Source organism: Bombus vancouverensis, chromosome 9 (assembly GCF_051014615.1).
Source record: "Bombus vancouverensis nearcticus chromosome 9, iyBomVanc1_principal, whole genome shotgun sequence".
Lineage (NCBI taxonomy): Eukaryota > Metazoa > Arthropoda > Insecta > Hymenoptera > Apidae > Bombus > Bombus vancouverensis.
The window spans coordinates 477,583-498,194 of NC_134919.1; the positions used below are offsets into that span (position 1 = coordinate 477,583).

At 32.3% G+C, this 20,612-nt stretch overlaps 2 protein-coding genes across 11 annotated transcripts in view; one reads left to right on the plus strand and one right to left on the minus strand.

The window, feature by feature from the left end:
- MICAL-like (protein) overlaps nt 1-13,105 on the minus strand; it is a 50,414-nt gene extending 37,309 nt beyond the window's left edge. The window contains exons 1-2 of the mRNA XM_033340174.2: nt 12,657-13,105; nt 3,462-3,712 (exon numbers count right to left, since the gene is read on the minus strand). Of these exons, the coding sequence (XP_033196065.1) occupies nt 3,462-3,613 (152 nt within the window). The 5' untranslated portion in view covers nt 3,614-3,712; nt 12,657-13,105. The remainder of the gene's footprint in view (nt 1-3,461; nt 3,713-12,656) is intronic.
- Nucleotides 13,106-18,513: 5,408 nt separating this feature from the next.
- Nucleotides 18,514-20,612, plus strand: part of LOC117159933 (uncharacterized) — a 48,630-nt gene continuing 46,531 nt past the window's right edge. For 3 of the 10 annotated variants that reach the window (XM_076621458.1, XM_076621459.1, XM_076621460.1), the window contains exon 1: nt 18,514-19,628. The gene's annotated coding sequence lies outside the window, so the exon portion shown is untranslated. The remainder of the gene's footprint in view (nt 19,629-20,612) is intronic. The other 7 variants (XM_076621456.1, XM_076621452.1, XM_076621453.1 and 4 more) reach the window with 7 other exon arrangements.

Sequence of the window (20,612 nt, forward strand, 5' to 3'; positions counted from 1 at the left end):
TAAGTTTTTTGTAGTAATGAATCTGAACTTGTTGATAGTTTTATTGCATGGTTTTTTCCCGCGATTCTTCATATAAAAGTAATGTATGCACCAGGTTTATAACAATTTTGTGAATTCTTTGTAAATTGGCCCCATACAGTAGATACCATTGCAAATTTATTGGTTCGTAAATGTTGGCTTCTTTCACTCTTCTTATCAAATCGTGTAAACCTCGTAATTTCAACAAAGTCATTCCTGCTCATTGTTTTTGAAAAAAGTGCAGGTCTCCAAATTTTATTCCACAAATATGAAACATCTAAATTTTTTGCCTAATATGCACCGCGGGTATATAGCAGAGCAATAAATTCATCTAGTTTTGTTGCATCTAGCTCCATCTTAGTCCCCAATGCTATAGATGCTTCTTCTTCCGTACATTTTATTACACGATCCCTTGTACGGTGATCGATGATAAGATAAAATGCAGTCTTCACTTGTCCTTTCATTATATGCCGTTTAGCATACCCCTAAAAATATTATGAACTGATGTCCTGCCAGGTTTGGGACTTGCATCTATTTCTTTCCAAACTGTTCCATCGGGCCCAGTCTCGCTCTCTGCTATCAACGATAATTTCTTTCCTTTTTGCCCTTACGTAGACGCTTATTTATAATATTCAACTTTGATTCGGTTGTAAATAGCTCTTCACGTGTTTCCATGCCGTTTTCAGTTGCTGAAGTTTCTTGTTCATCGCACACTGAACACAGTCGTCTTCTATGTCCGTTATTCTTTTTTATACTTTTTTTTTAAAAGTCTCGACATTTCTAAGGTAGATATTTATCACCGAATAATACCATGTACGGAATACAAAATTATTGTCAAATTTGATATGCTTTACTTTTCCTTTTATAACAACTTTACACGAAACGCTCTGACATGCTCTCTGTCTGAGTTTTAGAGATAACAAATTTAGACGTCGACTGATTGACTAACAAACTGAGATGTATTCTAGTCGAAAGGACAATAGCAAGTAAGAATATGGACTGTGACGGCGATATTTATACGAAAATATTGATGAGTATTGACCGTTCTCCACCAACAGTTACTCGAGGGTGGAATTGAGAATGCTTTTCCCGTGTTTTATCGCAATGAGCAATAAGCACCCTAAGAAACTTCTCGACTTTTGAAATGTTTGTAACAATGGACTGTAAAAAATGCTAATTTTGTGGCGGTTCCTTAGGATTATTACAGGCCAGAGTTGATATGTCTTGACAGCTGGTGGCTATCTTGATCGAAGGATGGATGTTTTATGACAAGATTACGGATGTAACAGCTGTTATTATTTGTTATTACTGATTTTGTTTGTCACTTGGCCTTGAGATAGCCCTTTCTTTGTACTGATTGCATCTATTTTAAGAATAACTAAAATATTTTGTCGAGCGGTCAAAATGACCGCTCACGGTAGGCAAGGTAGAGTGCAAATTTTTCTCAGAAAATAAAAGAGCAAATTAAAAGTAAATACCGAAAAATATATTGTATGCATATTTTAGGAAAAGTCAGAAATTATGAAGCGATATGATAAAGTTTAAATATGGTTAAATTTGTGTAGAAGTTCGAGAGCGGCTTGTTAATTATGCAGAACTCTGGTTTCAAGCTCATATACCGTGGGAAACACGTGTGATATTCAGGATGGCTTACGCCAACTCGAACAGTCACTGAACACAACAGTTTTTACATCTTTATGTTGCCTATTACATCGCTTTAACTTTTCTATAATATCTATGTATCAGATGTAATAGATGTAAAAGAAATAGAAAACAAGAATTATTTATTTTGAAAAAATCGAAATTACAATTAATTTGTCGTATTGAAAATATTGTTATAAACATATTACTTATTATAACATTTCACAACATTGTCCATACTTACATAAAAAGGTTAAACCTATAATATAAACGAGAGACGAGACAAACGGAAGAAAAAATCCATGTATATGTATTAGGTCATCCCATAAGTTCGTGCCGACTTTTGTGTATACATTTCATGTGTCGGTTTATAAACATACGGCGATAAGGTACCAATGCACTTGAGCTTAGCTGATCGAGAACAGGCTAGAGCAGATTTTCGTGGGTATAAGATCGTAATATAGTGAACACAGCGACTTCTAACAGTAAAAAATCATGAGTGAAATGCGTATCCATTTTCGACATCTCATGTCATAAATATGAATTTCGGAAAGTAAGTTCTGTAACAATTGCCACGAAAAACATATGTGCTGTTTGCGGAGAAAATGCGCTTTCATCTCGCACCTGTAGGAAGTGGTTCCAACGTTTTAGAGCTGGGAATTTCTGTTTAGAAGACGAGAGACGCTCCGGGCGTCCTCCTCAGACAGACGAAGATAAAATTCGGGATCTTGTTGAAAAATCACGAAGTTTGACAGTTTAAGAGATGTCAAATGTTCTGAAAATACCTAAGACAACGATTCATAAGTGTTTAAAAAAAGTGGGGATGGTGTCAAAGTTGAACGTTTGGGTGTCCCATGAACTTAAGGAACGGAACCGTCTTGAACGAACGACAGCGTGCATGTCATTACTTGCGCGTAATAAACACGAGCCATTCCTTAAACGCCTGGTAACTGGTGATGAAAAGTGGATACTCTATTTTGTACTTTTATCTAGTGGTGATACCATTAATTCAGACAAATATTGCACTCAGTTAGAAAAATTAAGGGAAGCACTAGCTGAAAAACGACCAGGTTTAGTGAATAGGAACAACGTTATCTTCCATCACGACAACGCTAGACCGCATGTCGCGAAAAGCGTTACAAAAAAATTGTCTGAATTTAATTGGGAAATTTTACCATATCCGCCATATTACCCAGACAGTGTCCCATATAATTACCACCTGCTCAGAGCATTACGACACTTTTTAGTAGGTAAACAATTTGAAAATATTGACATTCTCAAAAATAGCTTAGAAAATTATTTTAAAGAAAAACAAGAGAACTTTTATCGAAACGGAATAATGGCCCTACCAGAAAAATGGGAAGAAGTTGTACAACGAGAGGGGGATTACATTTTTTCATGAAACTGAAAGGTATGTAAACGATCTTAACATATATAACCGCTCGAACTTATGGGATGACCTAATATTAGGTCCAAGAGAAAACGGATTCTACAGTCCGTTAATAAAAAAAAAAGATGAAAAGAGATGTGAATGTATAAAAGTAAATCTGATCTGCATATCGCAGAATGTTGTGTTTTAAACGATACCGTACTACGAAAAATTATAAACTATACAGTGTATTAAACAATGTTATTATATCGGTTAAAATCATAAATATTAAAATAATAAATCATGGAAATTATACGCTATCAAACGCAAATGGATAAATGATTATAATATCGTAAAAATGTATCGGACTGGCAAAGGGTTAATAAACCCTTAGAATGTACCATTCACGCTAATAAATTATGGTTTTACTTACATGAGATCAGGTCGGAAGTGATGAATCATTGCACAAAAAGCGAGGCCATCTCTCCAAGAAGTTGTCATATTCTGCACGTTTACATCAGGATAACCCTCGGTTATTCGCCGACACCAAAATTCTAATGCCTTTGTACCTCGCTTTTCGCCCATCTTAAACTTTTGATTATACTTTATAATCTTTCAAACCTTCTTTTATCCTTATATGGACGAGATGGCAATAGTCTGTCCTTGAACCCTTGCACGAGAACTCTGTAACGAATCATAAACGAAAATATAACAATACTTTCGCGTTGATAAACCACAATCTTGTTTCTTATTCGAAACTTTTAGATATGAACTGTGGTGTTTTTTGAAAGAAAATGTTTCATACAGTAGATATAATAATAATATTCGATCGGTGATCCTGCGAGATAAAATAAGATGAGAATAAAAAATAATATAATTGCGTTTAAGATTTTGTTTTAATAATGTCATAAACGCGTAAAAATGCCCACGAATTGCGAAAAAGGCACTTCGAGCAATAACGGAAAATAGCCATGAGTTGAAAATAAATACATGGCGAATAATTATCAGGAAAATTCGTACAAATGATGAGTGATCACAAAAAAAATTCACTTTTTATATATATGTCTACGAAAGATACATAACTACCAACATGATATAAATCGGTGCTTTTCAACCTTTTCGTATATACGAACCAGCGAAGATAGGAGAATTATTTCAGGGGTAATTATTACAGAGTAGAAGTAAAAACGTTATTTATAGCACAACATATGTAATAACTTCTATCTTAAATTCTTTATTTAAAATTTTTTAACTTCTTATTATAATAACTTGTATATAACAGTAATTTTATAATAGTGCTTTGTTTATTTGTTCTTGAGCATTATATTTAAATAAGTATTACAAAGCATTATATTTAATGAAAATTTCCTAAAATAATTAGAAACCGATCAGTGAAAAAGCTACTAATAAAAGAATTAAAAATTAAAAATGAATATAACAGGATTGAAATTTTTAGAAAATAATATTTGATTAAAGCGGAACTATTTCGAAAGTTTCTGTTACTTCTTTGCAAGAATATTTGATAACCGCAACTATAGTGCTGTTCCGAAAAACAAAATACTGCATTGACATCCATTCTGTCTCTTTCTTTCGTTTTTATAAGCCGAGAAAATTTTCTCATAAATATATCCCATGAAAGGGTTGCTAATCCATTACTTCCTTTATGAGTATCCTCATTTTCATGATAATTAATAATAGTCAAAATTTTGAACGGTCTTAAATGCTCGCTTATTATTATATCAAATATGAATTTCCGGCTGATGTCTAACAGCTGTCGAAAGATCTTGCAACGGTGAAAACACTCCTATATCTTCTTCTTGTACACGACTATCCCAAGGAGCCAGTTTCTTCTTGAACGCATTCGTCTTATTTCTCAGTGTAAAAATATTTGTACAAAATGCTTGAAGGAAAATATCAAGTTCGTTGAAATGCAATATGCAAGCTTTTATTAATGCGGAATTTCGTTCTCTCCGAAACTGTTTTATTTCTTCTCTCAGTTCGAAAGAACACGAAAGAACCTTTCGTTTCGATAGCCACCTCGCTTCCGCATAGAGAAGAATATGCTGATGCTGCGAGTCCATACTGTGACACAGCGTCGTAAACAGCTTTGAGTTTAAGTCTCGACTACAAATTTTATTTATTATTTTCACCGCGCCATTCGTCAAAGTGTGCAGTTCGGAAGAAAGCTTTTTGTAATTAAATGGTGTCGGTGAACTATATAGTGGGTGGACAACGTTTCATACTCTCATTTGCTACAAACTGTTAACCCTATGCTTAAAAATATTCATTCAGAGCACAAAATATTTTCGAGCTGGTACTTCGTCCAGATAAATCCAGGCAACAAAGAAGTTCTTCCATGAAATCTTTATCTTCGCAAGATATTTAGTTTACGTAGTGGACTATATAGTAGATTGGAGTCTTCTGTCCCGAAAAGGGTCCCGAGATCTGTGCGAGGATTTTATCAAATTTGAATAGTAACCTTGTTATTCAACAAGAACATTTTGCTAAATTTACAACCCATGATATTAAATGATACTTGATGTTACAAAAAGATGAATACGTACAGATGATTGATTTGACTTATATTTCGAATAAAACCCAGTTGCGAATGAATGCTGACGAATGAACGATTTTAGGCAGCGGCGGTATCGATGGTATTCTGATCGCAGAACGATCTCAAACAGGAACGGTGAATTTTCTCGGACTCTAACTCTTTTCTTGCGACTGATAACGATCCTTTGTTTCAGACCGGTCCTCGGGCATTTATAGCTAGTGATAATCGGCGATCATCGTCAGTAGCAAATCAACGCTCGATCTAGGCCTGCGCATAGTTTAGTTTCGGGTGGCAGGGACTGCTGTGAGTGCTTTCACGCACCTCGCTTCCTGTACGCTGTCGAGTTCGTCCAACCGTGTGCTTGTGTTCCAGGAAACCACGGCATCTCTGCCCGACACATTAATGCTAAAACAATGGCCTGTCGTTGAAATAACGAATTTTTCCCCTCCATAGTTCCTTAGCGGGCAATACAGCAGACATATCTCTACACGTTGCAACCTACGCTGTCATTCTGGCCAGCACTACTCTAAGCGCATAATTAGCAATAACGGTCGGCAGCTGTTTAAAAACACTAATATAAATAGTAATACGCTAACGCGGATGCAATATTTTTGCGGATGCAGATATTTTTTTCGACAAAGGATTGAGTTTTACACGGAACTTCTCAGCATTCGAATAACAAGGTTTGCTCTGAGTATTTCTTACTTACTTAACCCCTTGCCATACTTTTACGAGTCTGAGTCGTGATGAGAATTTTGAGCCAAACCTCGATATCACGATTAGGCTCGCGGTTTAATTTCATGTCAAACGTAAATATCACGAGTCTCGCTCGTAGTCTCAATCTCGGGCCAAGTATGATTGTATCGAATGATGTCTTTTTTTCTAAACACGGGCGCGGCTATCTGCGCAATCAGTCGCACGATCTCATGTTTCAAGTTCCGACATTCTGTCTCCGTCGCTTCGGCTCTTTTCCTGACCATTCGGGCACAACGTTTGAGCCCTGATTCCTCCGAGTTAAATGGTATGGCAAGGGGTTAACAACAAACCGAAACTCGCTTGTATGAACTTAATCTCCCACTTTCTAAATCCCGCATTTTTTTTTTCTTTAGTTCCAAGTTGTTCTACGTTTCTCCAACATAGTTCCAAAAAAATAACGGTTCCAAAAAATTCATCTCGAAAATTATCGAGCCCCAAAAAGTAAATTTAGAGTACGATGCAATAAAATAAAATTTGATCTCGAAAATTATGCTCGAGATAGATGTTCCACGAACTTTTTTCTACAAATTTCTACTGATCCAGAGGTGTAGAATCACGCTACGGTGGCTTTATACTTACTTTTTATGCACCCTGTACGCAAGTATGTTTTTTGTTTGTTATATTTTTCAAAGTATTAATTTTTGTAAGGTGTTACTATTAGTATTTTTATACTTAAGACATTTCGAAAAAGGTCGGACTCGTTTCATTAACTTTGTAAAGCTGTTTTTCGTAGTAGATTCTCCTCATTGGCGAGTCTGTCATGGCGAGTGGTGGGACAAGGCTCGGGAAAGGCGCTTCAGAATAATATCTTTGGCCGAAATTATACAAACCTGAAATTCTTTTATGAATTATAGATATCATAAATTGTTCAAAAAGAGCCGGTCTGCCCTCTTGGCTGCAAAACAAAATACGCTTGCCACTTGAACCAGCATGTCAAAAAAACAAAGTACATATATAATTTGACTTTAGATGTATCAATAGGTTACAGTATAAAATGTAAGAAAAACGTAGTTTGCCAGTGTTCTAGCGGGATAAATGCTGCCATCCGAGATCTGAAGAGGCGCCCCGCGAGCCACGAACGCCAAGAGCGCAACAAATTCTTTCTTCCTCTTAGCCAAATAATCTAATTTTTTGTCATGTATATTTACTTGTACATGAAATTTACTTCATAAGGTGTTGGAAAAACGCATTTTGTATGTACGGTCGTATCTATGCATGTATCTTTGATATGTACTGAATATTTCTGTATTATTTTGCCACAATATTCATGGATAAGGAGGATTTGGATATCGAATGCGTAAAAGACTGAATTCTAAAGAGCATGATGTTTATTACTCCCTTAGTATTTACTAATATTCCAAAAATGACCATCTTTTGCGATCATGCACCAGCCTAGTAGAGTAGAGCTGGAGTTCGCCGCGCGCCCATGCATTCGTCTGTTCGGATAGATCACTCTACTTCTGGCAGACAACATCTGTCCTGTTCCATTGGAAGACTGACAGACTATGCTTTCTTACATCTACCTATACTATAAACCTATACTATACTATAAACTATTAACATAAAAAAGTCAATGATTTAAGTCACACAATACTTCTCTTTTTTGTCATACTTGTTCAAGTGACAGAGGCGTTTTGTTCCACCGGTAAGATGGCAGACCAGCTTCTTTAGACATTTCGCGATGTCCACAATTCACAAAAAATAACAGCGTTAATGATTTAAGTTAACGATACTACTTTTTTTGCATAATTAAGAGACACCTGCCGAATTTTGTCCCGCGCGTATCCAGACAGACTTCTATTTTCCATATATGTGGTACAGAAATAGTAGAGTAATGTTAAAATAAATGTTAACAAGTTGGTCTAAAGTTTCTGTCGTTCTCAGGCTATTACAGTCGCTCGAGTTAATAAAATTCAATTTCACTATTACCCTCGCTTATATTGTATTATATCATATTATCGAATATTAGCGTTGAACAGGCAAATATAACATTCTTAGGTGTTAGATATACCCATTTTGAGTATGTATACATAAACGCTTCAATTTTAGCTAAACATTACTAGTCACCTAAACGGATATACCCCCCCCCCTTCGCTGCGTTTAGGTCAAGTCCGAGTTTCCATTATGTTCCCTTTCACTATTGCGCTGTAAAATTTATAAGCATGCTTCATGACATACTTACTTAATTCACAGTAACAAATATTATCGAACTATACTTAACATTACTAACTATCGATCCAAAATATAAAATAGAAAAGCATAGATTGTTATCCTTCTTGTATAAACATACTACTAAGCTATAAAGTACCAACGACACAGTTTCAACTAGTCGTACTTATTTAAAAATTTATAACAATAATATTTATACTTTTTAAACATTATCTGATATGATGAATATGACAAAATATAATATAACATTTAAAATAAATTTATATATCATTAATACAAAAATAAATGTACTACGATATAGTAAAGCTTTCATTATGAAAAAGAAAATTTTAATCGATTGTATTCTATAATTTATGTTTTAGATAGTTGCGATCGATAATATAATTTATTACGTACATTTATAATTTCTAATTTCGGAATATCATCTATCATAGGAATATAAAATTCAATACAACAAAATTAACATAACAAGTTTGTAGAACATTTAATATAGCATGATAAAAATACCTGATACAATTACATTCTGAGTGTATACCTACTGTATACAAGGAAATCAGAGTACAATTTAAAATTCGTAAAACAAATATTATCCACAAAGATATACAAAATATATAAACATGCTATGCTCTTTTACAGAAAATATACATAAGAAATAAATTTGACTGAATAAAATCAATTAATCAGATGAATTTATTAAGGCTTATTAGCACATAGACACATGAACAAAGACGGACACAAAGAAAGCTCCTACTAAAGGTGTCCTCAGGTAATTAATAATATTATCAATATTTCAAGGACGTCAACGAATATGCAATTTGTCAATAAATATTGACAATATTGCATTGATTTTAGTTATTTGATCCTTTTAGTTATTTTTTTATTATTTATTTAATTTCTATATTTCGGCTTTGAATAGCTTTCAGCTATCAGCATCACGATCGTACATTAGTCTTTGTTGATTATTTTAGTTACGAACCTTGAATATATATTGATAGCCCGAGAGCATACTAAGAAGGCTTGACAAATATTTTTGCATAGTAACTTAACTTAATAATAATATGATAATCAACAGATAATCTATTTAAAGTTACAAAAGAATTATATATTTTTGTTGCTGTTTAGAAGTGAATACTTCATTGACAACAACAATAATACTAACTATTAATTAATAATATTATTTATAATTATATATTATGCATAATCAGAGACCCAATGTAATAATTGTTTTAAACATTTTTTGGATAAGATCATTGAATAAAAATTAATTTTTATTTAAGTAGAATCCAATTATTAATAAATCTCAAAGAAATCATTTAAATGGCGAAAAATTTCTTTGATTAATGCAAACCAATATCAGCGACAAGATTTCTTTCCGTTACATACTTGTTATTAACATTACTGATAATTATTATTCATTAACAACGCATAAAAAAACCTTAATTATAAGACTTACATATTTTATCGAACAAGAAAACGGTATGAAAATATACAATGTAAAAAAAAATAGGATAAAAGATATTGTAGCACGGTATTTTTATTAACATTTGTATTAATATTGTACAGAGTGTAAAGATTGTAAGTGTAAAGAGGATCGTAGCTTGATTCTACACTTTCAGATAGATGAAGATTTGTACAAAAAAGCTTGTGACCTTGAAATTTAAGGTCAACTTTTTGTTATCGTAACATATTCTACTCATCGCGGAGAAGAAAAGTATCAAAGAAACCGTGGGTTGCAAATGACCCCATCTTCCGCAAAGAAAATGTTAAAGTTTTAATCATTACAAGCTTACATTTGTATTCGCATTTATATTTACGTCTAATAAGAGAATAGCGTGATATATCGGAATACAGGAACGATGGAAGACCTTTACAGGTAGAAAATGTTTCGCGACGATAAGATTTTCAGCAATTAAGTTAACAATTTGGTGATCAAGAATGCATTTATAAACAAGAACAGGTTAATTATCGCTCTTGCTTATGCATATTTACTAATCAGCTTATATAAAATAGATCGTTGAACAATCATACGAATACGAGAAAAATCGCAATTTTATAAAAGCAAATAGCTATGTCACTCGACGAAACTTTGACCATTGGACGCTACGTAAGTTGCTACTATGCTTTTTGGACCGTGCTTGTGAATGCAGTAACATTCGCAATCAACAAATGTCAGGATTTGGGCTTGCGAAAAACCATACGCAATAATTTTGGAGATTTAATCAAGAATGGGCAGGAATTATGTGCCTACGTTGCTTATAGTTCAACATCCGTTGCACAAATAAAACATCGAATTGAACATGATTTTTATTATCTGAAGTGAAAAATTATGTGTAATTTTGAGGAGAAATTTGACCGACATAAAATGCGCGAGTTCGGGATTGCTTGAACAGCCAGAAAAAAAGAAAGGAAAAAGCAAAGTAAAAAGAAAAGGACAAAGGAAGGAAGATATGCAATATACAACGATAGATTTGGAGTATCAACCTGTATCAATAGCTGCCATTTTTCTTGCATCTAACTGCAAAACGTAAACACATTGCAATAAAGCCAATTTAAGGATTATTAAAACTAACAATTTTCCCAAGAGAAAGGATCATTTGCGACACCATGATTCTGTTGAGACTTTTGTTCCTCGTGATGAACAGAATATGTTACAATAAACAAAAAATTTGACTTTGAATTTCAGGGTCAAGGTCGTTTTTGCACAAACTTTTTTTTACAAGTGTACCTTTTTTACCTATACATCAATATCTTTTATTCTGTTCTTCGTTTCATATATTTTCATACCATTCCTTTTTGCTTAAAAAAATATGTTTTATGATTAATGTTTTTATGTTGTCAATGAATAACTAACTATCATAACTGTCAGTAATGTTAATAACAATTTACAATAACTGAATATAAACAAACAAATTTTTTGCCATCGAAAATATTTATCGGTGATCAAAATAAAATTCCCATCATTGATAATAATTATCGGCAATCAAAAAAATCATTCATAACGGTTATTCGTAACCAAAACTTATTAATTAAAGATATTAACTTTTATACTATAACTTTTAAAATTTGTCTTATAACGGTTATAATGTTTGCACATAATACATAAGAAAAGGATCATATTTTAATTTATAAGTTACTAAATCAGACAAATTTGAAACTCTCGTGTAGTATTTGGATTGCAAAATATTCGGCTAGAGTGACACCGTTTAGGAGCTTTCGTCGAAGCCCAAAAAGGGGGTCGTTGTTCACGAAAATAAAGCCTAAAAGATTTCGATCAACTCATTGATGTATGGCATCCTTCTGAATTTTGATGGTACTTTCTTGAAAACTTGGCACTCTTAAACTATTGTATGGCTTACTCGGTATATATTGAATCGTGAGTATCGGATTAGGTTTGGATTATATTTCATCTTCCAGCCGCCGCGCCGTGAGGCGGCTTACAGTGATCGTACAAAAATCATACAGAAAGAACATTTGCATTGACTGTGCCATCACGTGTTTTGCTGCTTACTGCTTACCACTCTATATGATCGCGGACTTACGTCGATTTCTACAGTTAAAATTTAAGACCTTTGTCGGCCAAATGTGCATAAAGCCGAATTTTCAAAACTGTTCTGTTCTGTCAAAAATATCCCTCATTTTCGACTTTAGCGACCTAGAATAGGTCCGAAAAACACATTCAGAACTAAAATTTCATAGTCCGGATACTATACTTTATTTACATATAAAGCTAAATAAAAGGTTAGCATCTTTAGAACATTATTTCGTATAATCTGTAATAGTTGTATATACTTATACGACTTTGTAAATATTTTAAGAATATCTAAAAACATGAAAAGGTATCAAGCGTAAAATATATGTATATATATATATGTGTGTGTATGTGCATTTACTGGGAATCATGTAAATTGTACTTAAAGGTACATGAATTAAATGTAATAAAAGAAATAATTTTCAAATAAATACAAAGACTAAAGTATTATCATTTTGTAGTGTTAAACAAAATAAATCTCAGAATATGAGTGATAACATGTGTGCAGCAGTATATATGTAAACTTCACTTTACCCGTGCTAAGAGCTTTCTTTTTCTTTTTTTCAGTCGCCTCATTTGTTCTTTTCTACAAATTATTTATCCATACGGAAATCCGTTACCTTACGTCATTCGCATGACCTGTTTCTGCTTGCCACCAGCTTCAATCCTTCTGTTGGCAATGTCGGCACTGTAAAACTGCAATCTGAATTCTTCAACGAACAAAAAATGACATCATGTTTTCTTAATTCACTTGTCTTAATTCACTTCATTTCGATAAATGATCCTATTCTATGTATTTACTGTTTTTTGTGTACACTCTGATACATTAACTTATCCAATAATTTTTCTAACCTTAATGTATAAGTACAATAAATATATATCCCTAAGAAATAAAGAAAATTTTAACTAAATAAATTTTTCAAATCAAAAGCGAACTAGCAATATTTTAGGAGTTTTGTTTATATATCTTCACTTTCATATGGAAAGCATTGATTAACACTAGTCAAGACCGGTCGAAGGCACTCCGAAACAGCATTCACACAGTGCCTGCAATCCAGTGACTGAAACGCAACGAGTAGCCGTAGTAGCATGCGTTTAATTTCACGCCACCACCCCTTGCTCTCTCTTTCTTTTCTTATTGTTTTGTTGGCTATCTTCCTCGTACATTCTAAACTCCGCCTGTTTTACTTTCCCTTCTTCTTAAACTTTTTAATAATTAATTTTTCATTATCTTTTTTTCATTCTTTAATCAAGAAGCTTGTTTCTTTCTTTTTTTTATAAATGCTACGTAACATATGTACATATTACAGTTAGTTTTAAACCTATCTTTTAATATAGGTTAAGTACATGCGATTACTGACATTTGAATTATGTCCAGCATGCTTTACTTTATATTTTCTCGTAAATATATAATATGATATTATATATAATGTAAAGTATATTTGAACGTGTTGCAATTTTTCTAAGAAACTATATATATTTTTCTTATCTAAGATAAACTTTCCCAGCTCAATATATATGGATTCTTTTTAATCTTTTTAATATAATAATGTTAAGAAATCATACATAAAAAGCTGATTAATTTCTAATACCTAAATATAGGTGAAAATAATACTACTTACGAAATTATTTGCAAAAATACTGTATGTAAGATTTTACTTTATTTTCTAAAACTAAATATTAATTTTAATCATTACTTTTGGACTGTTAAATGCATATTTATCATATATGCAATATAGATATGAGATAGGTTCTATATTATGCTAGCAACCATATTAATATTTTAATATCTTTCTAATAGACAGATGAACAACTTGTATTAGATATGAAAAACTTATAATATTAGTACGGTAATATCTGTATTACATTTTTGTCCGCGTTTATTATGTTTACAATAGTTTTGTAACTGTTATAATTTTGAAATCTCCTTCCAATCGACAACAATTATATATGAATTATTATCATATAAATTAGTTCATTTTTCTGTGTATATCATTACACGACATGTAATGTACAAACATTACTTACCTAATGAGTAATTTTACAGTAACAGGTATTGAAATTTATCTCCTGAATGCAATGTTGTTGGATATTACAAATATATAAGAGAATTTTTTACTTATTGTGTCTGTTTATGGTGATACGTATTGTTACTGATATGTGTGCATGGACCTCGATAAAAGGAAAGCAAAGTCATTTCTGTATTTTGAACTATAGATATCTACAGACACAGATTTGTCGCTCTGTGTATATCATTAGAAACGAATGAGATAATAATTTGAAGAATAATCACAATTATATAATAATTAAATCATAATATATAGATCACTATACTACACTAAGATCATGGAGAAAGAATGTTATAAACATATTATACATATACATACATATACTGAATATTTATGTTTCATAATGGATCAAGTTGAAAAGACAATTTTAATATATTTTATATCTTTAAAACTATTGACATTCTCATACATCAGGATTATGTAACATAAAAGAAATAAATAAAGCTAATGTTTTATTGATTTCTGATATGCAGTTTTAAATTATTTTTGACAAATCTTTGAAATTTAGCACATATATAAAAGTATAACATTTTCTTAATTACATATATATATACAATGGGGCATTAGGATCTTCCATGACCACAGCAGAGTTTCCTATACAAATAAATGAATGTTTATATATATATATATATATAATTTACATGATTATCTTTACTCCGTAAAAGATGTTTGTACTAACACTGGCGTAAAATTTAGATAAGTATGCTAAGAAAATATGAGATGACAACAGTACAAAGTTGAAGTCAATGTAGAGGAGTATAGCTTCTGAAGTGAAAGTCTATTTACCATGACTTTTTAATGATGGGAAACCAATTCTGTGAGAAAGACTGTACATTGGTCCTGTTTTTAGTAATACTATATTTGATTTGAATATTAAGAATTTTATATATATATTATATATATATATATAGAAGTATATATTAAGAATTTTAATAATGATAGAATAAATAAAAGGTAATTTTTAAAATGTTTAGTGATAGAATTAGCAATTGAATTAAAAAATAGAAAAAGATACGAGTCTATTGTACGTGTACATATTTATATATTAATAAAAAAATTGAATATTCTTAATAAGATTTAAAACCATGCATTCACTTCTAATCCTCAGGAATGATTGGCATAACATAAACCTACTTTAATTTATAATCATGAAAGGAATTGATTTGTCTGAAGAATATTCAGTTTTTGCAAAGTTAGCAGAATGTTAGAATAATCGGAAGGTCAACTCAAAATGTTTTATTAACTTAATTACTGTGTTTGTAATAGTGAAGAAAGCAAAGTGCAAATCAAGATTCTTGTAATTGCGAACAGAAATATTGACTACTTAAAACTAACCATTGCCATTTAAAAAAGCTAGAGGCCAAAGGAAAGTTCTTTAACTACTTTTAATACTTTATTTCATTGGATATTACGACTAGCCTAAAGCAGATACGTTCTGGATAAAAACATTCATAGTAGTGAATAGCATACTAATGATCAGAGTCAAACTGTTAATATGGCTTTTATGCTCGTTTTGTAATTCATGTTTGCAATTTTAAAAATAGTTATGTATTGGTCAAAATTGGAAGCATTCTGGTAGTCATAAAAGATGTCGAGTAGGATTTTTCAGCTGCACAGTTTCTATTTATGAGTGAAGTTTTACGAGCTTGTTTCATAATCATAATCATCATCTTTTAGTTTTTCAAGGAAAATTATTACAATTGATATAAAATATTTCAATAACCAATAAAACTAATATTAATATTATTTAATGTCACTTAAGAAAAACTATACAGAAAAAGAGAAAATAATATGTTTATTGAGTTATTGATATAAAATTAATAGCTCAGATTGTTTATACATAATTTCTTAGTTTTTATACTAGAAAATTTGTTATACTATGAAACCTGTTAAATTTGTTACATTGCAACATTTAACTTGAAACAAAAGCTTTGAGAAAGAAATTGATTCTATACTAAAAGTAGAATATATAATGCATTTATTTTCCATTTTATCATTATTTCTCTTACAGCATTTATTATTTGACCAAGCGTTACCTTAAATATGTATACATCGACCAACCAGCTTTACTGCTTCCTTATTGTGAAATGTGTATGCTTTGTGCAATACAAATAAAATGACTATATTCATTGTTACCGTATAATCACGACAATGTCGTTAGTTTTTAAGCATCACGAAAACATTATGTGATGCACTATATATCAATGTTTATACAAATAAATAATAATACACAATAATAATAATTGTAAAAGGAATAATGAATATATTTTATTTCAACTAAGCAATAAACTATTATAAAGTTTAAAGTACTTATGACGAACAAGACAGATACAACAATTTTTCATCGTTAAATATATTTAGACCGATTACTTATAGTTACTGATCAATAACATTGATAAATCGACAAACTGAGTCGAATTTAGAATATATTTAAAAATTCATTTATTAATTAAGCTTAAAATTATATAATGCTAGAAAGCATTCGATTATATCGTCTGGTTAAGAGACGAAAGATAAACCATCAAGACACAGACCATTTATGGTGGTTGGAGAACTTCGGTACATAATATATACTGATCGTTGATCAATAAGTCTGCAGAACGTACTTACAAACTCGAACAGTAGCATATGAGAGTAATATAACGTAATGCAGAGGTTTCAAACATAAAGCTATCATTATTTACTATTTACTATTCTTTTAAGTTATTTAGAATCGCTCACCTACTTCGAAACTATTCTTTTTCACTACAGTATCAAGTATAAATATTTAAACATGAGCTTTTATAAATAAATGCAAAAAATAAAAATTAGAAACAATTACTATACAAACAATAGAAATGTTTATATAGCGTTATAAATTATTTTCTATGAAATATTTACAGTGATGTATTATATTGACCACTAATATGACTCGAATATGATCATTCAATAAATATTATGCAATCTAAAATGTCACATCAAATGTGGGATGATTGTTTGATGATGATTGAAAGACATTGAGAATTAGATGTATAAATAAATAAATCTATAAAAAACATAGTCGTCTTTTATAAAACTTTTATTTTCATGAAAATATTAATTTGCATAAATAGGGACTACCATGGAAGAAGAAGAGAATCGATATCAATACAATTATGTACTTACACAGAAAGTAATTACAAGTAATCTGTACGTCACTGCTTCAGGATATTTCTGCACATGTGCAAAATGTTTTGTTATAGTTTCCTAGCCTCTATGACGCCATTGTTGCGTCGAGGTCAAATTATTCACTGTTAACCTTATCTTCAATTTTGCTTTAAAAAAATTATTATTTATTCCTTTACCTTTAATTCCCTTTGTCTTCTTTTCAAATAAATATTTGCAGTAAAGTCAATGGCGGATTCAGACCTATCACCCTCCGACCCAAGAGCAATAAAACATGAAAATATTATTTCGTCCCTGAAAAACTTGCTAGGCAGGTATATAATTAATTAAATAATTTGCAATAAACAATACATATGAATCATAAAATATCATAAAAAATGACATTATATAGTACTAGTGATTTTTACATTTCAAATGCAACCGTTATTTACTAATAGGATACTTTCTGTTATATTAATGTGCTACTTTTTATGAGTATATTATCTCTTTCCAGTTCTCTGTAGTTTTCAGTTTAACTGCAATAAACACCGACGTGTAGCTATAAATTTTCTTTTCAAACGCTTACTTCATCCACTGCAGTTATTGAATAGATTTTAATTAGAATGTTTGCTATGCGTTTGACTTCCGTAATATTTCGAAATGTTCTATGTATTTTGTTCCTGTACTTACATTACCTGTTTTTATTATTTTCTTTATTTAGTGTCTTAGGTTTCTTAAAATCATCTTCGTTATCTTATATACTAATACAGCAATTGATTTTTTAAATACTAATTATCTTAAATATGACAACAGATCATGTATCGTGATAATAATATGATTGCACATTATATTCTACTATTATTATTTTTTGACATAATATGATATAACTTAACTTTTACACATAATTATTATTATGATTGAAACGTATGGACAAAGGAAAGCTTTCGTTTTCCGACTTGTCATTTTACTTAAATTATTTAAATCCCTGTCTTTTATTTTACACGACATGCTTAATATCTGATTCTTGACTTGGATAACACAGTTTTATCTTAAAACATTTGGCAATCATTCTTGATAAGAAGAATAATATTACAAGGAAACGTGAAATACACTTTTGTTGGAACAATCAGTGGATAAATGATACTGCTTGGAAGTTGGAACACAGGCGACCTCTGTACTGTTCAACGTACTTACATATTATATAATAGCATGAGTATGTGTATATACATATATAAACTAGGATTCTCTGTATATGCGTTCATCATCGATAAAGTTCGGAATAACTCGGGCGCGCGGACTTGTTCGCTGAACGAGTGACGGATCTAGCAGACGAGGAGGCTGCGGAAGCTGAAAGCTCTGAAAGGGTGCTGAGTAACCGATCCTTGGCCGAAAGTGCGCGACAACGCTCGACGAATAAATACGAGAATATCCGAAGCTAAACTGACGATGAGCGGAGTTGTAGAGTGACGACGACGACATGTTTGCGGGGTTCGACCTCTACAAAATTGACATCGAGATTTGAATACGATATTGTTGCTAATAGATCAGCGTGATTAATAAGCGATGTTCTGTATCGTTAGCTGACAATGATACATCATAATATGAAGTGAAACGTGACGTGACAAATCCTTTGGAAAATCAGTCTGTGGTGAGCAGAGTGAGTGAGTGAGTGAGTGAGTGTGTGTGTGTGTGTGAGCGCGCGCGCGTGCGTGCGTTTATGTGTACAATAACGTGTTATATCTCGAGAAACGTGCGCGATTTGTATGCAGCTGTAGCGAAACGTGCGTGCGTGCTGCGTGCGTGCGTACATACAGTGTATACGTGTGTGTATGTGTGTTTACCACGAGTAAGAGCTTTGTAGGTACACATACACACACACAAACGCGCGCGCGCTCGTATACACAGATATATAATAGGAAGAAACGTAGCGAAGGTGTGTAGAGGCTGTCAAATCGTTTTCCGACCGCCGACCAGTTTCACGACAGTCATTTCCTTTTCTTCCTTTTTTCCCTACTACATAGCCTATTTCCCTCTGTATCTGTCCTCCCACTTTGTAACCGCGAATATCTCCTGATATTCGTCTGGCCGACAGTGACCGCCGTCACGGCGTCGCGTCGGTGTCGTCGACGGTCCCGTTGAAAATATGCTTGGCATAGAAGCGTTAGCGGCATCAGTGTCGTGGTTGGTACTGGTGCTAGCGTTGGTACTGCTGGTGGTGCTAGTGCTGGTGTTGAGAATGGTCTAGCGCGGGTGTGCGCGCGCGGGTGTACCTCGACACAGTGCGGACGGTGGCTTTAGATTCGAAGCTGCGGAAGAAAGGCCGCGAACTCGGCCCTGCTCCGATGGCCTGATATACACTACGAGACGCGTATATGAAGCTACACTGCCCTGACTCGTCGAGTGAGTACTTTAATTATCATTGTGTTAATAGATTTTTGACTTAAATCAATCTTAACGATCAACCTTTAACCAAACTCGTCAGAACTTTTGTTTTTCCTTCTTCCCCTTTCAACACTGTCAATATTACATTCGTCCTTGTCGATAAGAATTCCGTAAGTTTCCACGCGTATTACATGTCTGTGACAAGGATGTCGCAATCATTACGCGTCTCCATCGATTAATTTTCATCGTATTTATCAATTAGTATCATCGATATATGTGCTTTCCATGTTTGTTACTTCTTCGATATTCTCTTTGTTCTCTTTCAATATCTTTTTTCTTTTTATTATGTTTTGTTTTGCGATCAACTGTCAGCTGTCCGCACCAATTAATCGGTGAAATCATTAAATCGAATATACTATAAATTTGCTGAAAAATGATTTTTACGCGCAGTATTACGATTAATATGTTGCAATTATGTAGATATATCGCGTGACTTTTGTTTCTCTGGAAAACTTTCCTCTCAAGAGGAAAGGTGAAAAAATGAGTCGGAAAATATCGTACGAAGCAGCTGCAATAAATATCGACCACATATTCTGACGATGAACGAAAGCTTAAAGAAAGTGAACCGGGTCACGACGCAGTTTCTCGACGCGCATTTCGAAAATGAATAGAATATGGAAAAATTTGTAAAGCCTAATGTTGATCGCAAAACATTATTAATAAAAAATTGACACCAAATTTTCATCAATATCACGCATTTGCATTTTATCCATTTTGGGCACATAATATGCATAATAATACTTTTGACTATTTCGAAATCCAACTATTTATGCTTGTTAATTCATGGTACTAATATTAATATAAAGAATAAATTATTTTTAAGGTTTCTTATTAGCACACATTTCAAGATTGCAAGCATTGTTATTATTACCGGTCTGTATTTGATATCGTCATTGCTATAGTAACGATTCAACGAAAGTCAAACGATGCGAATGTACTTCC